An 18,798-nucleotide genomic window follows, 5' to 3' on the forward strand; every position below is an offset into this window, starting at 1 on the left:
CAGTCCCAGTTTCCGCGGGAGGGATTCTTTCTTTTTTATCACTCCCTTGGTCTCTTTACTGGCCGTTTTTCACATGAAAAAGACGAAAAGCAGCATGAGAGACTACAGCAATCACTTGGCAAGTCTGGGATACCCAGCAGCTTCTGTCACACACATTCATTCCCCCCTTTATCCGCCCCATCCCAACAAATTCTCACCTATCCTTTGTCCTTGGGTCTTGGTTCTTCCTGTACACTTTAGTCTTGGGGCTAATTACCACGGTTTTAGGGAATCCTTTCCCTATTCTTTGTTTTATTGTCTCCTTTTGCCCATCGATCATAACCTGTGTCTGTGGTCACACACCAGGGGAACAGAGCAAGGCTGCCTAAATAGGGCAGGACCCGTCTTCCTCACCCTGACTCTCCAAGGCCCGGCAGAGAGGTGTTAAAAACCATCCTTTGCTACCATAATTGTGAAACATGCCAATCACTTGGCTGTTAAATTTTTAATAATAACATGGTTATTAAAATAGTAATACAATTAGAGTAATAAAAATTTAGAGTTAGGACAATAATAAGACAATAAAAAGCAAAGAATTAAGGATGTCCAGATGCTCTCGGGCACTTAAGCCACAACAAGCATACCTTGTGAACAAAGGAACCACCCTTAAAACTACACTATTGCATATTCATATATCCTTCATGGTTATGCATACATTCTATTTAAAACAAGAAACTCTGTCTGTTATATGCCAACTATTTCCTTTAATCCCCATGGCGTCTTCGAGTCTGAGCAAGGCCTGAAGAAATTAGATTCTTCTGACAAGAAAACCATAAATTCCTCTTCTTTGGAAGATTTGGGTGTTCTGTGATGGTTATGTCAAAGCGAGTATGTCATTCCTTAAAAGAAAACCCAGATACATAGTTTCTATTTTAACTACTAAAGCTTCAATTTAACTACACAACTACATTTACAGTACTATTAAAATGTTAATACAGCACTACTATTCAAACTAACATATGTGCATTTTTCACCTTGGGCGTCTGGTGGAGTATCCACGGAAAGTGCCCATCTCTGCAGGGAGCCACGTTTTTTCAATTGTAAATTAGGTCTTTCTTTCTCTGTCATCTGTGGTTTCCAGTCTTTCCCGGCTGGGTCTTCAGGTCATTTAAAACTTTAAGAATCTTTTTCTACTAGCACAACTGACTTGATGTATATTTTACATAATCACGAATTATTCCATAATTTATATTACAATGGGGCTGCACAGATCTCCCCGCAGGTCCATGGGGATGCAGAGATCCCCCTGCAGCTCCGTGGGGATGCAGAGATCCCCCTGCAGCCCCTGGAGGAGCCAGGCTGGAGCTCGGGGATGCCTGAGAGGAGGCTGTGACCCCGTGGGCAGAGGGGCCCCGCTGGAGCAGCCTGGCCTGGCAGGACCGAGCCCGTGGCACAGTGACCCACGCTGCAGCACTTGGAGGGGGCTGTGCCCCAGGGGATGGACTCGGCTCGGAGAAGTTCCTGGAGAAGTCTCGGCTGGGAGAGAGCGCAGGGTGCAGCAGGGAACGACTCCTGTCCCTGAGCAGAGGGAGAAGCCGCGGGGGATGAGCTGAGCACGGCCCCATTCCCTGTCTCCTGCCCTGCCGGGGGAGGAGGTGCAGCTGGGAGCAGGGAGGCGTGGGGAAAGCTGCATTTAAGGCTCTGCACAGACTTCTCCTCATCCTGCTCTGAGTCTTGGGAGTTTTCTGCCAGAAATCTCTCCCCTCCCCCGCTCACCCACAGGGCTTTGGGCAGGTTTCCCTTTTTGGGGGAAATCAAAGCCAAGCACCGATGCACTAATGAGGGGCAGGAGAAGGGAGGCTCCCGGGCTTCCCGCAGAGCCGGAGGCACGGAAGGCGCAGGGCCGGGAAAGCCGTGGCGGGAGGTGCGGAGAAGTTTGTTTGTGTGGGCAGCTGAATCCCGCCTCGGGCCCGGGCCCGTCCCGGGGCTGTTCCTCATCTCCGACTTTGCCCTCACGCAGCGCGGGGGGCCCTGAGAGCGCGGGGCGAGTCTGGGCCGTGCGCAGAGCCCGCCCCCAGCTCGCTGCCATTGGCCGCTGGTGCCGTCAGTCGTGGTTGCAGCGCGCTGATTGGTGGGAGCGGGGCGCAGCACGGCCCCGGCGGCGGGCTGAGGGCGGCCGTGGGCGGGCAGCGGCGCCATTGGCGCCGGGAGCGTCTGTGCGGGCCCGGGAGCGGCGGCAGCGGCCGGAGCGCGGTGAGGCGGCGTCGGCGGAGCTCGGAGGCGGCCCCGGCGCAGGTGGGAGCCGCGCTGGGTTCTGCGGGGGCTCGGGGCTGGCTGCGGGCGGAGGGGGCGGCAGGGGGCAGCGGCGGGTCGGTGGTGCCGTGTCCGGCGCGTGCTGGCCCCGGGCTGAGGGCGCGGCGGGAGCGGCTGCCCGCGGTCTCCTTCCCGCCGGGGCCTGGGCAGGAGCCGCTGCCGGAGCAGCGCTGGCTCGGCCCGGCTGCTGTGGGTAGGACCGAGGGGGCTGCCCCGCGGCCGGGAGCGTGCGGGGAAATTCCCGTCGCCAGAGGTTTCTGTGGCCGAAGGAGAGCGAGGAGTCCTGTAAAAGTGACTTTATTGCCGAGCACGGGGAGAGGCCGCGGGGCATTTGCCGTGCGCTCTCTGCCATGGTTGTAGTCCGCAGCCTCCTTTTTAATCCTCATTTTCCCGGCCGCATCTCCCTCTGCCTTTGCCCACGGGCTGAGGTTCTTGGAATGTTCAGACTTCCCGATGCGCCTGCTGCCTGTCCTCGTTAATATGCACCCTCCTTTTGTAGAACAGCCGATATTCATGGCTCTGTTAAGTCTTTGTTCTCCTGGAAGTTCGGGAATTTTGCGGGACTTTGAGAAATTGTGTGGCTCAATTTCTGAAATTTATTGGAATTGAGGGTTTCCCCCGCTACTTCCTTATCTACAGGTGCCTGGCCCTATCTCCAGGCAGATTCACTCCTCAGCTCTGTTTTGTTCTTCCCGGGTCCTCTTTGGTTTTGGGATTATTCTCGGTGCCCTCATTCCCTGTCCTTTTGTAGCCGTTTGTGGATCAGGAGGCCTGGCTGCCGCCTGCATCCCCTGGCTCAGCTGCTGGATGAGCTGCACTGCCAAGGTGTGGGGCATGGTAAAAAGATGAGAGTTGCTGCAGCACAGAAGAGGAGAAGCAGCATTCGTTTAACCCCTGGTGTGCCGGGGAGCCACATAAGCGTGTCCCATTCCCATCCTTTCCATGTTTGGACCAATACATAAACTGTTCACCTATTTCCTTTTTTATGTTTCTCAGCACTTTACCTTTGTCGTCTCTTTGCCAACAGCAGTTTGAATCATTTAGTTCTCCACAAACTCCTGCTTTTTCTGCTAACAGAAAATCTGGTCCCATCCCCTAGTGAAATGTTGTGTTCCTCATTTCAGTGGATTGGTCAGCAGGAAGGTCAGGAGCTGGAGCTGTCTGGTTGGTTTTTTTTCGAGGACAGTTTGTAATCTAATGATGCCATTGAAATGATAAATGGGTTCTCTGTCTCCTGATGTGAATTGGTTTGGGTTCCCAGGGTCTGGTCCATGGTGTTGTAGGATTTTTTCTGGTGGCCCTTCATCTTTTCCCCATTTCTGTGTGCTCCCTCAAGCTGGGGCTGCATGAATGACTGCATTTTTCTAAGTACAGCATCAAATACTTGAATTCCAACTAATTTCCCTGGACTTGTTCTAGCAAAAGCCCCAGTGCTCTGATACACCCTGTACAGCACAGACAGTGTCAGCAGATGTTGGAGTGGGCAGGAGGATGATCCCCCCCCTTATTTTAGTGAAGTTTTCACAACATTCTCCATTTGCTGTTTCCCTTTGCAGCCTCAGCCATTTCTGTTTCAGAGTCAGATCCTCACCATGGGCTCTGCCTTCAGCCGTGCAGATTCCATTTGTGCAAGCAGGCAGAGCTTGGGGTGAGGGGCAGAGGGAATCAGCCAATTCCTGCCCCAGGCAAGAAGAGCCAGGTACATTGTCCCCACTCTGCCCCATCAGTGTTAATTTGCATTTCTAAAGCTCCTCTCCTGGGTGCCTGGAATGCAGCTTCTCTTCCAGAGCAGCCTTCAGCAGCCTCAAATGTGCCCCCCTAAAACCTGCTGCTTTTTTTTTTCCCTTCAAATCCTCTGTTTAATGTTTATGAGTTAAAAGGGCACCTTTAAATCTCTTCTAGTTTTGCAAAATGCAGCCTAAAGGTGAATGTCAAAAAACCCTGACGAAAATTTTGGCATCGCTAAAAGTGAAACAAGAACACACAAAAAAGTTCCAAGTCCATTAATTTTTTTCTCGTTTTTCTCAGAGTAAAAACCCATTCTAACATTCCTGACCAAACCTAACCAGCGACATAGAAGTAGGATTATTTTAAAAAATATTCTCATGCTATATACTCTGCACTGAAGCTACAGGAAAACGAAAAACTCCACCAATATGTTTAGTGTTAGAGTAAAGGCATTTCTTGATTCTGGCCAGGATGTGCAACAGAAATCATTCCATCTCCACATAGCCCAAGTGTGCAGAGAAAATCGTTCCATGACACATGGGTTTTACTCGATTTTTCCCTAATTTAATACAGTCTAAAGCAATCTAAATCCACTGGTTTAATGTTCTGTAGTTTCAAGTTGTGCAGATTTCTTTGCTTCAGCTGTTAATGAAGTGGGAAGTGCTGATTTCCTTCTCAGCCTTTTGCAGACCAGGTGTCTGCAGCCCTGGCAGTGTCTGGGGTAGGTGTTGGTTGCTGTTTGCTGCTGGGGTTGATGTTTTGCTGCTGGGCGTTATCTTTGTGGGTATCTTTTGGGCCATTCCCAGTGTGTTGAGGTGTTAAACTCATCTCCATTGAGTGGTGTTACATCCCTTAACAAAACCTTTAACATTTCTTTCCCCAGGGCCAAGGCAAAGCAAGCCTGAGTAGAGAAATGAAAGGTTAACAATGTTAAAGTCTATGAGCTGGTGTATTTTCCATCAATGCCATGGCAGGCAGGGCAGTGTGTGAGTGTAAGTGAGAGCCAGAATGGAATTGTCCCGTGCTCTTGCCCAGCAGCTGTGGCAGGGCAGGCCCAGAGAGCGCTGAAGCTGCAGCAGTGGCAGCAAGGGCTGTCCCCGGTGGCTGGAGCTGCCAAAGGAGGGTGGCCAGGCCGAGGATTTCAGCAGAGGATGTGTGGGCCGATGTCCTGCTGGGATGGTGGCAACAGCAAAGTGCCAAGGCAGGCTCTGTGCCAGCCCAGCTTCCTGGGGGAGAGATGGCACCAGAGACAGGATTCTGGCCACAGACTGCTTTAAATGTGCGTCCCTTATCTCCACCCTGCACTAGGTGGAGAATTCCCAGGGTAAGGAATTCCTGAGATCAATTGCAAGGGGAAATGATTGAATATCTGCCATGGGTCTGGCTCTTCTTCTTGCCCAAGCAAATGGCAAAAGCCGTACCCATGGCATCTTGGTTTCTATCCCAGCTTTCAAAGGTGTTTCTTTCCATCCCCTTTCATTTTTTGTACCCAGCCTGAGCTCTGGGGGTGCCAGGGGTTCTGGAGGTCCCATTGTATTCCTAAAGCTGCCATAAACCCCTGGAGGATCTTTCCTGTAAAATGAGTTCTGCTGTCTGTGTCTGTTGCTTCCACAATACCTTTTATTGGAGTTATGTCTTTTAGAAATACCTTAATAAGTGATCCAGTGGCTGCTGAGCAATCAGAATTGCTTTTGCCCCCCTGTTAGGTGAGATGGTGTCACCAGAAGATATTGAAGCCTTCCTGCTCAGGGCATTTCAGTTCCAGGCTCTTACAAGCACACACAGCTGTGCCGGTTGAGCTGACCATGGGGGGTAACCTGGGCTTTGTCTGATTCCCTTTCCTCAAAAACAGCGTGTTTTGGGACTCTTTTCCCTTCTGCTGCCCTTGAAGAGCCATCCACAAAGACATTTTCTGCCTCAGGCCAGGCAATGTCTCCTGAATCTTGCCCAGGCTGGGTCTGGAGCTGTGTCACTTGAATGCAGTGCTGGGTTTCTTCCCAGCCCCTCTGTGGGCTGTTCAAACAGGAGGCTGGGTTAAACCCTTCCCCTGTCCTCAGTTCTGAATCCTCCTGTGCCACTGAACAAGTTTCACACTGTAATAACCGAGCGCTGCTCATACATTGCGAGGCTCTTTTGGTTATCAAAGCTTGAACTTGATGGCAGACTGGAACAGTTGGAGATCCTGTTGTCATCAGGTTTTGGGCCTCGGTTCCCGTTGAAGCTGTGGCTGCACAATTCTGCAGACAATGAGGCCACTCTGGCCACTGGGTGAAACATTTTGGCCCAAGAATTCCTTTGGCATGGCCCTATTGAACATTCACCTACAATTCCAATTTCTTCTCTGAGTCCGGAAGAGCCACAGCTGAGGCATCAATATTTTTTGTTTTTCATTTTCTCAAGTTTTATTCTCTTTCTCCTGTCCATACAACAACGTGTAGGCTGTCTGGGGTTAAAAAGTCCTACAATGTTCTGGCTGGAACAGAGAATCCTCAATCCAGGCTGTGTAATTCTCTATTAAATCTCACAATTGTCGCAGCTCCTTTTTGGTCCTGGATAACGTTACTTCTGAGATTGCCCACACCTTCTCTTGGTCATTCAACCACGTAACTTCAATCAAAATATGTCCCAAATATTTAACGTTTTTCTCCACCATTTGCACTTTTTCCCTTAATACTCAAAAATTTTTTTTTATCTAGAAATTTCAGCCATTTCACAGAGGCTTTGTCTACCACTTGTTCTTGTGCTCCTCATTGGAGCCATCAGATTCCCTGACTGGCAGGGTAGGAGTGCTGTAGGGAGACATCCCTGGCTCCAAGAGCCCTGCCTTTAGCAGGGACTCCATACCAGGCTGTGAGCCCTTCCTTCCCTCCCCTGGAACAGGGTGTTGCTTTTAGCCCCCACTTGTCCTGGTTGCTTCCAAGTAATTTGGAGAGGCTCCACATCAAATTTTCCCTCTGGGGCATCCCACACCTCTGGGTTCCCTTCAGCATAGGCCGTGCCAGACATTTGACACAAAGGTACAGCAGCAATAGCCTCTGTATCACCTTTTACAATGTTACAATGCCACCATCAAATTCCTTCCTAGTTAATAACAATCACAGTAGGAAGAAAAGAAATGGGTTTATTTCAAACCAATCCTCCACAGCTCCTAATAGTGATTGAACAAATGACACCAGCTCAACTTTCCCATTTATTCCCTTAATAATGAAAACATTCCTTTACAGTGTTCCCCCCTTAGGTGTAAGATTCAGAGTGGATGGAGAGGTCCCTGTGTCCATCAGGAGAGGCCTCCTCTGGATGCAGACCCAGCCTGGATGTTCTCCAGGGCTGCAGTGTGGTGGGTCCCCGGTGGGATGGGAGCTCAGAGAGCCCTGACAATCCATGTCCATGCAGGGGTGGACTCGCTCCTCCTGAGGGTGCTGCTGTCTGTGCTTGCAGTGTCCTTGTGGGCTGCAGCTGGAGCCCTGACTCCTTCCCAGGGGCTGTTTGGGTGGGCTCTGCCCTGGCCAGGAGGGCAATGCCTCTGCCAGGTGCTTGTGGCCGAGGCCGTCCCCTGGGTGCTGGGGCCCCCTTGGGCCCTGGGGTTGGTCCCTCAGGGGCTGTGGGAACTCTGCCATGGCCTTTGCCTTCAGCTTGGCCTTTTGCTCATCCCTCCTTGCCTTCAGCTGCTGTGCCTTTGTGCCCAAGTGCTGCAGGGCCTTCTTCTGCCACTCCTGCAGCCCCGGTCACTGCCTGTGGGTGCTCATCCTCTGGGAGCTGCTGAGCTTTCTGCAAAATCTTTCCTTTCTGCAGGGACCCAGACCAAATCCTTCACAGAAAATCCTGATCCTTCATGTACCATCATGTCATGTTTTGATGCTGGCATAATGCCTGTGTCCCCATGGAAATCCAGCTTCCCAAATAAGTGCTGTGAGATGCAATAAGGAACAGAGCAGAGCAGGCCTAAGCTTAGAAATAAAGGAGAAAGAACTTTATTAAGCTACTACTATAATAAAAGATACACACTGCATCTAGAATTAAAACCTTCCAAAACATTCCTCCTCCCTGCACCCAAACTCCAACAAATCACAGTGGGACACAACTTGGACCCTCAATCAGGTCATCACCTTTCAGATAATCAATACTCAGTCTATCAGGGGAGAGAGGAGTCTCTCTTGCACCACAGACCACCAGGAAACACAATTGCCACCTCTCGTGTTTCCATGTCACACATGGCACTGCCCAGAGAAAATGTGCCAGTGTGACACTCTCCTTGCCATGTCACAGTGCCCTCACCGCCGTGCATGGACAGACTGCTCATAGGGCTCCTTTAAGGATGCTTTGCCAAGGAACAAAAGAAACAACAGTTCAGTTTTCATTTTGGGACCACAGTCCCCCCCCCATTTTCCTCCTCCCCTGGGGCTGAGGGTGCAAACGGAGATCTTCTTCCTGAAGACAGAGGGCATCACCACACCCTCCTCAGCTTTCCTCTGTTCACTCCATTCCTGTGCTGGAATTTGCTGAAGCAGGTCTCTTGGCTCGCCATTGCATCCCCCTAAAGATGCAGTCTCTGTTGCAGGAGAAACTGGTTCAGTCAATGGCTTACAAGAAAAGTCCAGCCAAAAGCCACTCCATCATCTCCCCCCAACCTTCTTTCCCTAACATCTCAGGTCCCAGACTGTCTCTTTTCTCTTTCAAGTGGAGGAGGAGTAATATTTCACAAAGCTTTCATTTCCCAGGAAAGGGTTAAAAGTCTTGGACTGCCCTGACTGCTAAAATAAGTCAAATTTGCTAAAACAAAGACATCTCAGGTTTCCTCCCCCTGGCCTATCCCTCCCAGGCTGCAGGGCTTCCATTCCCCCACCCAGCCCGTGGTGGGCGGGGGAGAGTCTGCACTCTGCAAAGAGACAGTTCTGCTGGGAGTTCTTGCTTTGAACCCTGTGTTCTCAGAGGCGTGCCCGTGCCTTCAGTGGCCACTCCCGGTGCCAATATCCAAACCTGACCACTGATTGCTTTGAGACCGGCTGCCTGAGAAAATTCACTTCTATGTCCACCCATGAAAATCTGCGTTTCCAGATGTTGCTTTGTTTTGCTCCTTGTGCTCAGGGTCCCCTGCACAGCCCGGATGGCAGAGCCGGTGCCTGTCCTGCCGCAGTGTCCAAAGGCGGCCCCCCCGGCGGGCAGGGCCGGCAGCTCCCCGGGGCCGGGCAGCGGCCGGGGCGTCCCGCAGCCTCCTGGGGGCCGGGGGCCACTGCCGGCCCTGCCCGGGGCTGGTGGGCTCAGGCAGCGCCCGGCGTTGAGCCCCAGCTGCCCCACAGCCCCGGCCTGGCCCCGCAGCTCCCCACAGGCCCCCAGCCCTGCTCCCGGTCCCGCACCTCTGCGCCCGCTGCTGCCGCTGCCCACCACAGAGAAACCCCTGACATCCTGACCTCCTGCTTTTCCTCTCCTGGAAACTGGGAATTCAAAGTATCAGCTGGCAAATTGTCAGGATAAGACCCTGCTGAAAAACATCCCAATCCTGAGTATTTTTCTGTTCCTCCTCTTTTCCATCATCCATTTTCTTACCGCATAGATTCCTCCTGCTGCTTCTTGCCTGAACCATATTGCTGCACACTCCTCTTCACCCAATCTCTTCCCAGCACACCAACACCATCCATCCCCTGTTGTCCAAATCCCTTCTTCACTTCCCTTATTACCCCCCGGGGTGTCCATGTCCTTAATTTCCTCTGGGGGAATGTGCAAAATACCTCACCATTCTCCCAAGGGACCCTTCAGAGACATTTTGGGATCATCCTCCCTTTGGCCAGGACCCCTCCCTGGCTTTCCCTTTTCTCCCCTCCATGGGTGCCCTGCCATGTTCACTCCCCGAAGATCCCAGGGCACTCACTGATGAGATTTTCAGTGCTCTCTCCCTGCTGACTCTTCACAGACCCCCCTGATGTGTCACTCGTCTGTCTCCTGGTCACTCCCGGGTCCCCAATCAATCCCTGGTGCTGTCGCCAGCCAAGGGAGCCGATCACCCAAAGTGGGTGAGGCACCTTCAGCTGCACTCCCTGCCCCAGGGTGTGCGGAAAAAATGACATCACCAGAGGTTTCTGTCCACAAAGCAGACAGAGGAGTCCTGTGAAATTAATTTCATTTCTAAAAATGGGAGAGGCCATGGGACATTCCCCATGGGATCTCTCCAATTGCTGGAGGACACAGCCTCCCTTTCACCCTAATTCTCCTGGCCACATCTCCCTCTGCTTTCCCCATTGGCTGAAGCACTTGAGAGCTGCAGACTTCCCAATCCACCTACTACATACTCCCTTAATATGCTTCCTGCTATATACCAAATGATATTCATGGCTCTGTTAAGTCTTTGTTGTTCTTCTGGAAGTTCATGAATAGAGCAGGGCCTTGGCTGAGCAGCAGTCTGTGTCATCAATTAATAACATTTTCTGAAACCGATTCCTTCTCCTGTCACTCCCTTGTTTACAGCTCTCTGGCCCTCTGAGCCTTCCCCAGCTGGACTCCCCCCCTCGGCCCCATCGCCCCCGCGAGGGGAATTTGGGGAGGTGGGAGTGGGGCAGCGCCAAGGCCGGGCCCCCCCGCGCTGTCCTGGTGGCAGCGGCTGCAGTGGGGACCGAGTGCGGGCGGGAGCAGCCGAGAGCCCAGCGCTGCCCCAGCCCGACCTGCCCCAGCTCCATCCCTGCCCCTCGGCTGGGATGCTGTGGGTCTGGGGGGAAGAGGGAGCCGGCAGTGGGTGCTGGGCCTGGGGGCAGGAGGAGAAGGGAAGGAGAAGCAGGCTTGAGGAACAGAATGGTCAAACGATGCAGGTGGCAGGAGAAGGTGGGATTGTGCAGGAGAAGGAGGAATATCAGGAGGAAGAGGAGTGTAAGGAAGAGCAGAGACACAGGAGGAGGAGGAGCAGAAAGAGGAAGCAGCAGAAGGTTCCACCCCTCCCTGTATCTGCAGCCTCCCCCAGCCCCAGGAGCATTTCTCCCCCCACATGCAGCAGGTGACTGTGGAGGGGGATCCAGGATTTTCCCAGGGTGAATCTTGGTGTTTCTGAGCTTTCTTGGGCTAAATGTTGGTGCTTTGGTTTTATGTGGCAGCTGAATCTTTATGTTTTGGAGGAGGGTTTTCTGAGTTGTGATGTTTGGGGAGTTTTTCATCTGTGTCTTGAAGTTTGTGGGATTTTTGGGCTAAATCTTGGTGTTTTGGAGGTTCTTACAGACACAAGATTCCCAATTACTTCCTGAGATGAACTTGGGCAAGGAGGAACCTCCAGTCCAAGGTGCTCTCCTCTTGTTTTTTTCCCCAATCCAGGATTTTTCATTCCCTGGGCGTGTCTGGATGGAGGAGGAGGAAAAGCCCCGGAGATGCTGCAGGAGGAGGAGCTGCAAACCCAGCCCAGGGAGCTGCGGGGAGGAAAGAGCCCCCCTGAGCCAGGAAGGCGGGTGGAGATCCAGCCGGAGTTTGAAGCTGGTGGAGAAGCCTCATGGCAGGGAGAAGCCCCACAAGTGCTTGGAATGTGGGAAGGGTTTCACCCAGAGATCCAGCCTGATTGTGCACCAGAGGATCCACACTGGGGAGAGGCCCTACGAGTGTGGGGAGTGTGGGAAGAGGTTTCGGACCAGCTCCAATCTCTTCGTACATGAGCGGAGTCACACAGAGGAGAGGCCCTTCCGCTGCCCCGACTGCGGGAAGGGCTTCAAGGAAAACTCCCACCTCACCGAGCACCGGCGCATCCACACCGGGGAGAGGCCCTACGAGTGTGGGAAGTGTGGGAAGGGTTTCAGACAGAGGTCTCACCTGATTGAGCACCAGGTGATCCACACTGGGGAACGGCCCTATGAGTGCTTGGAATGTGGGAAGAGCTTTGGGCGGAGCTCAGCCCTGAGAACACACCAGCGCATCCACACAGGGGAGAGGCCCTACGAGTGTCCCCAGTGTGGGAAGAGGTTTCCGACCAGCTGTGATGTCCTCAAACATGAGCGGATTCACACAGAGGAGAGGCCCTTCCGCTGCCCCGACTGCGGGAAGGGCTTCAACCAAAACTCCCACCTCACCGTGCACCGGCGCATCCACACTGGGGAGAGGCCCTACAAGTGTGGGAAGTGTGGGAAAAGCTTCTCACAGAGCTCAGCCTTGACCCAGCACCAACGGAGGCACCAATAAGGGAAGCCCTGTAAGTGCCCTGAGTGAGGGAAGAGCTTGGAGTGAGGGAAGAGAGTGAGGGAAGAGCTTGGAGTGAGGGAAGAGCTTGGTGTGCTGCTCCAGCTCCATCCCCCATGGGAGGATCGGGGCTGGATGATCCCCAGTGACCCCCGTTAGGCAGAGCCCTGGTGCCCCCGTATGGGGAATAAAACAGAGAGTAAAGCAATGGAGCTGATAAAGGGGCCCGATATCTGAGGCCTGACTGAGCAGAAACTGTGGGAGACACAGACACAGTTTAAGTCTCCCTGGGCAAGAAGTGACCGAGCAACGTGGTGTGAGACTTTGTGATAAAATAATGTTACCAGGTGATGTCATGTCATGAAGAATGTGTAACCAATGGGAAATTGTTACCAAAAACAGAGCCCTATATAAGCACCCTACAAGTAAATCCCTGTATAAACACCTGGTACACACAATAAAATTGGCTTTGGTCTAAACTCGGATGTCCCCGTCTCTCCCTGGTGGATAACCCTGTTGTGGGTGATCCCCGTTGGGTGGGGGGAAGGTGTTGGAGGGATTTCTTTCCCTTCTCCTCGCGCTGCCGTGGTTTGGTTGGTAATAAATTCCCTCCCTGTGCCCGGGCTGGGTCTGTTGTCCCCGTGCCGCTGCTCGGGGCGGGATCTCTCCCGTTCCTTCTCTGCACTCCCGGGCCTCTCCTCAGCCAATGAGAGAATGCGGTGGACAAGAGTCAGCCAATCAGAGAGAGCGGCGCTGATGACTCAGCAGTTGCCGGGCAGACCCGCAGCAGGCAGTGTTCCCCACCCGGACCCCGCCCTCCCTGCCCAGTGCCGGCCCCGCCGTGGGGTCCCCCCAAGTCCCTCCCCAGTGCCCCCACAAACTGGGCTGGGTTTAACTGGGAAGCGTTACTGGGAACACTGGGAGCAGGCGGGCAGGGGCAGAGTGACAGCAGGGCTGGGGGTACACAGGACCCCCCAAAATCAGCGTGGGGATGGAATGGGGGATCCCGGCTGGGCCCGAGGCCACGGGGAAGCTCTGCGGCCGCCGGCGGCTCAGGAGCTTTGTGGGCAGAGAAAAGGAGGTGACACCGGACTGGGGGCCCCAGGTGGAGCACCCACAGTCTTGGGGAGAGGGGACATGACTCCCGGGACCCCCCTTGACCCACTTGCACAGGTAGGAGCTGAGCCCCAGCACCAGGAAGACAAAGCCCAACTCGTAGTCCCTGATCCCCGTCTGCATCTTGCTGCTGGTGGCGTCCAGCGGCATCTCTGGGAGGCCTGCAGGCATCAGGACCCCCCAAAACCTCTCACAGACACCCCAAGCCTCTCCAAGCAACCTCCTGATTGCTCCCAGTCCACCCAGGACCCCCTGAAACTTGCCATGATCCCTTCCTCACCTCCCCAGGACCCACCAAAGCCTCTCCATCCCTTTCAGAATCCCACAACCCCCTTCCAGTCTCCCCCCACCACCCCAGTACGGCAAACCCTCTCCCAGTCCCTTCTCAGCCCCACCAGGACTCACCCAAACGCCTCCCAGTCTCTTTCCAGCACAACCAACCTCATCCCAATCTCTGTTTTTCCATCCCCAATCTCCATCCAGCTCTTCCAGGCTCACTCTAGTCCCTCCCAGTCACACCCAGTACCCCCAAACTCCCTTCCAGTGCCCACCAGGACCCCCAGAACCTCATCCCACCAGCTTCTTCTCTGCTGAATTCCTAGAGGAAGACCAGGCCCAGCTACTACCAGACCTTCAGAGAAAACTCCACCCTTCTAGAGATCACCACTTCAGCAGCATTTCATCTGCCACTCCAGGAGGAGCAGCCACCATTTTAACTGGACTACTACCAACACCCTGACTCCTCAGGGTGTCAGGTTTCTGCCTCCATCACTAGTTTCATTTGTACTAATTGCATTTTTTAAATTATTATTTTTATTTAGTTTTTTTCCTGGTAAAGAACTGTTATTCCCATATCTTTGCCTGAGAGCCTTTTGTTAAATTGTGGTAATTCGGAGGGAGGGGGTTTACCTTTTCCATTTCACAGGAGGCTTTTGCCTTCCTTCACAGACTCCTGTCTTTTCAAACCTAGACATGGGCCTTGTTTTTTTTTCTATCCCTTGTGTGTGTGTTGTGGGCTCGGGTCTGGCTCTAGATTTTCTTGTGGGCAGGGCTGGCCCTGTTGGCCGTGCGGAGCCCCCGTGGTTTTCTGGGCTTGTGCCAGAGGGTGTTGGGGTGTGTTGAAGGGCGCTGCTGAGGGGCTGCCAGGTGCCCATGGCACACCGCCCTGAGAGCGGCCGGTCTCGTCTGATCTTGCAATCTAAGCAGGGTCTGGCCCAGTTAGTACTTGCATGGGAGACCCCCTGGGAATACTGGGTGCTGTAGGCTTCTTTTGCTGCCTGCTGGCCAGAGGGCCTCTGGTGCTTGGGTTTTCTTGGGCAGCCATGGCGAGGGGCAGGAGAGAAGGGGCACGTGGGCCTTGTGTGGATTTTGTGCCTTGTGTGTGTGTTGCAGGCTCGGGTCTGTCTCTCGATCCCCTTGTGGGCAGGGGCGGCCCTTTTGGGCCTTTTGAGCCCCTTTGGGGTTCTGGGCTTGTGCCCGGAGCGTGGTGTGGTGGGCTGAAGGGCGCTGCTGAGGGGCTGCCAGGTGCCCATGGCACACCGCCCTGAGAGCGCCCGGTCTCGTCTGATCTCAGAAGCAAAGCTGGGTCGGGCCCTGCTGCTGCTGGGGGCAGCGAGGATGACGTCGAGGATGATGTCGAGGATGACAACCTCTTGCTCCACCTGACCACCGGCAGGCTGAAGATGGTGGCCTTTGATTCTGACATGTCCCTTAAAGCCAGGTTCCACAGGGAATTTGCAGATGAGTCCTCACGCAGGGGATGCTCCCAGATTTGGGCATTGCTCAGCCTGGCTGGGAACCAAAGGTTCCCCCTTTGCTGGGGCAGATGCAGCTGATCCTTCAGTCGGCTGCCAGGCTGCTTTTGGCAGGGCTGGGGGCATGGGCTGGGGTGGGTACGAAATGGGAGTGGGCTCCTGGCCCTGCCAACAGCCCCCAGCACCCACCGTGCCCCGGGCTGGGGCTGGGCTGGGGCAGCCAGCCCGACACAAACAAACCCCCACGGTGGGAGCAGAGGTGGGACTGCAGAGCCTGTGCAGGGGCTGCTTTGCTTTGCAGGCAGGGAAGGGCTTGGGCTGCTCCACTGCCCTTGTTTGCTTTGGGATCACCATGGGGGCAGTGCAGGGGGAAGGGAGAAAGCCTGGGATTCCCTCACCCATGGTGGGTTTTTCCCTGGCATGCAGGGGTTGGGCCTTCCCCAAGCCTCTGACAGAGATAAGATCTTTGACCTTTTTTCTTGTTGCCCTATTTGTCTGTAATCTATTTTCAATAATTTGTTGTTAGTTTTTGTAGAGGAAGCGTTCCAGGTGGGGTCCAGTCTGGATCAGGAAGTGCGGGGCGCCGCAGGCAGCTGGGACAAGGGGACAGGAGCCTTCAGCTGACGGGGCTTTCTGGTTTCTCTCCTTGCAGCCGGGCTCTGCGGGTGCTGAGGCTGCTCTGGGCTCTGCCAGGGCCCTGCTGGAGCTCAGCACCGGGCTGCAATCAGCCAAAGGAGAAATGGGGTGCCCTGCAGCACAGACTTGCTTGAGCATTTCAGCAGCACAGCTCAAGTTTGCAGAGTGTACACCTCCCAGGTAAAACATGGCACCACTCAAAACATATACTTGTTCAATAACTTCTGAAATGAAATCAATCTGGGATGACCCCAAATGACGTTTTGCAGCTTGCTCAAGCTGTAGCTCAGCTCTTCTCTGAACAGTTCTCTCCCCACCTGCCTTTTACTGCCCAACTGCTCCCTATTTTCCCCCAGTGAGCTCCCAGCCCATTCCGGTCTCCATCACACTGTTGCCTTCCTTGGTGCCCCTCACCATGAAGAAGGCCGAGCCCCAGGCTTAGGGACTCATCCTGTCACTGGCTGAGGAGCAGCAATGTCTCAGAGGTCCAGTGGGATTTTAGTGTCATTCAGAGCTGCTCTCCAGCCCCCAGCTCTCCTCACTGCTGAGTTCCCGCTCCCTTTTCCTCGTCCTTGCAGCAGGATGAGCTCTGTGAATCCCCTTGAGCCTCCCCACTCTTCCCAGCCCACGCACCCACCTCAGTTAGGCTGAAGCTGCAGCTTCTCTGTCTCCTCTGGCACACCAGTGCAGTCCCCTGTGCGGGGAGCCCCAGCCCCAGAGCACAGCACTCAGCAGTGCAGTCGGGGCTGGAGCAGCTGCCCTGCAGCCCTGGCTTGGCTCTTTGTGGCAGGGAATGCTCCCTGTGTGCAGCTGTCCCTGCAGGATGGCCCCAGGGCAGAGCCCAGCCGGGCTCCCCCTGCAGCCCCTGAAGCTTGGGGCAGACAGTGGTCCCAGAGCTGAGGTTCACGGGGAGCACCCGGAGCTGTGCCTCGCTCTCTGTTGCCGTGTCACAGTCTCGTGTGCAGGGGCAGCTCCAGGGCCTTCTTCCTCTTCCTCCACCCCGGCCAGCTTGGGCACTCTTGGGGCTCTCTGCTCCATGTCAGTGACTGGATTTGTGGGTACTTGCAGGAGAGATGCCTCAGAAAACTCCGAGTCAGCAAGTCCTGCTTTCGTGCCTGGAAGGCACCTTCAAGAGAGAAGCCTCAGGAAGGCTCAGGACAGCAAGTCCTGCGCTCTGGTCTCGAGGGCTCCTGCCACAAGGACAGGAGACTCCTGTCAAGGATTGTGCTCTGGCCTCGAGGGCACCAGCAGCAGGGATGGGAGATGCCTCCGGGGCACCAAGTCCCACACTCTGCCCTGGAGGGCACCTGCAGAAGAGAAGCCTCGGGAAGGCCACAGGTCAGCAAGTCCTGTGGTCTGGCCTCGAGGTCAGCAGCAGGAGTAACGCCTCAGAAATCTCTGGGTCAGACACGAACGAGTGCGCTGTGCAGGGGCTCCTCACAGCACTGCTCTGTCCCGTCCTGTCCTGTCGCCTGCTCGGAGCACTGTGGTGTGCTCTTGTCACTACCAGCTCCTGTGTCACCACGTGTCACAAAGGGCCCTTGGACACCCGGCTGCGTTCCATACTGCACCATGTCACAAAGGGCCCTTGGACACCTGGCTCCGTTCCATGCTGCAGCGTGTCACAAAGGGCCCTTGCATGCACTGCCACCTGCCCTGGGGCCACCCCCAGCCCCCCAGAGTGGCCCAGGTTGGAAGGAATGCCTTGCCCCAAGTGTGTCAGACAGCCCAACAGGATCTTTAGGAATGGCTCAGACCATCAGCAAATGCTGCCCTGCTCTGTGGGCTCAGAGCAGCAGGAGCCCCCAGGGCTGCCGACGCAGCCGCGGCGGGAAGGGCACAGGGCCCTGCACAGAAGCTGCCACGGCCTCCTTGGGACACGTCCCACATGGTGGCCATCCTAAGCACGGCCGTGTGACACAGACCAGGAACGTGTGGGCCAGGGCAGGAATGCTGCTCTGACCCTGGGGCCCGGGGAGCGCTGACATCAGCCGCTGAGGCACAGTCCCCGCCGAAGCAGAGTTCCCCCGAGCCCTGGCAGCACCGGTGCCCGTCTGCTGCCCCAGAAACCTGTGCCCCGAAAGGGCTTCTCTGCCAGAGGGCAGCCAAAGCTGGTGTGTGTTGAAGCATTTTTCAGAGAAAGAAGACATGAGTTATGAGATTTGAGCTACTCCAGTCTAGGCCTCAGATTTGGGCCTTGTGAGGCCTTCAAGCCTCTGACACAGTTAGAAATTCAGAGTTTGTGGCACAGATAGAAATAGTATTAAGGTGTGACGGGGACCACTGGGCTGCCTGGGTGTGAATTAGTATACGTTTATAGTGTAAGGCTCAAGCCACTTTAAGGAAAAGGTGAACAATGTCAGCCTACCAATCAGAGCGCCTTTGTTTCTGTAAACTATGTAGAAGCTTATATAAACTACCATCTTATCTCGACTAAACGGAGAACATTTGATTAACCACATTGGTTCAGATCTGCGTTTGTCTTGTCCAGTTTCCCGTTTTCCTGAGATTTCCTGGCTTTTGGTGTGCATTGGGGGCTGTGCTGTGTCCTACAGGGGCTGTTGGTAGCAGCACCTGGAGCAACTGGTGGCAACACTTGGTGCGTGTCAGATGTTGTTGCTCCTTCCCGGAATGATTCTTTCATGGAAGGGATTAGCAGCAGCACAGAAACACCAACAGCTACTCAACTTCACAGGACAAAGAGAATCCACCGAAACACTGTCATGTTTCCTTGTGCTTTTGTGTCTTTCTTGCACTCTGAAAGAAAAAGAATTGGCCCAAGCCCTGCTATTCAAATCTCCAGCTGCTGTGTGTCTCCCTGTGGCAGCTCACGTGCAAACACAACTGGCTGCCTGCTCAGCTCGGCACTGGACGGCCACAAAGAGGGAGGGCCCTGGTGAACATCTCTTTGGTCTGGTGGGGCAGCGAGGGCACAGGAGACAAAGACTGCTCCTCCCGAGTTCATGGGGCAACAGAGAGATTTTATTTCCCACGCCCCCCCTTTACACAGGGCATTTTAAAGACCAGGCCTGGAAGCTCTCATTGGTTTGAGCTCCACGCCCCTTCACGTTCTGGCCCGTGAGGTGCCTGCAGTTTTGGGAGATATTTGATTGGTCAAGACCCCTGTCAATCA

General features: G+C 54.4%; 1 protein-coding gene across 1 annotated transcript in view; it reads left to right on the forward strand.

Moving 5' to 3' along the window:
- LOC140681563 (uncharacterized) overlaps positions 1 to 18,798 on the forward strand; it is a 305,451-nt gene that overhangs the window by 25,842 nt on the left and 260,811 nt on the right. Inside the window, 1 exon segment of the mRNA XM_072921495.1 lies at positions 11,490 to 12,152. Within this exon segment, the coding sequence (XP_072777596.1) occupies positions 11,490 to 12,152 (663 nt within the window).

Source organism: Taeniopygia guttata, chromosome 37, assembly GCF_048771995.1.
Source record: "Taeniopygia guttata chromosome 37, bTaeGut7.mat, whole genome shotgun sequence".
Taxonomy (NCBI): Eukaryota; Metazoa; Chordata; class Aves; order Passeriformes; family Estrildidae; genus Taeniopygia; species Taeniopygia guttata.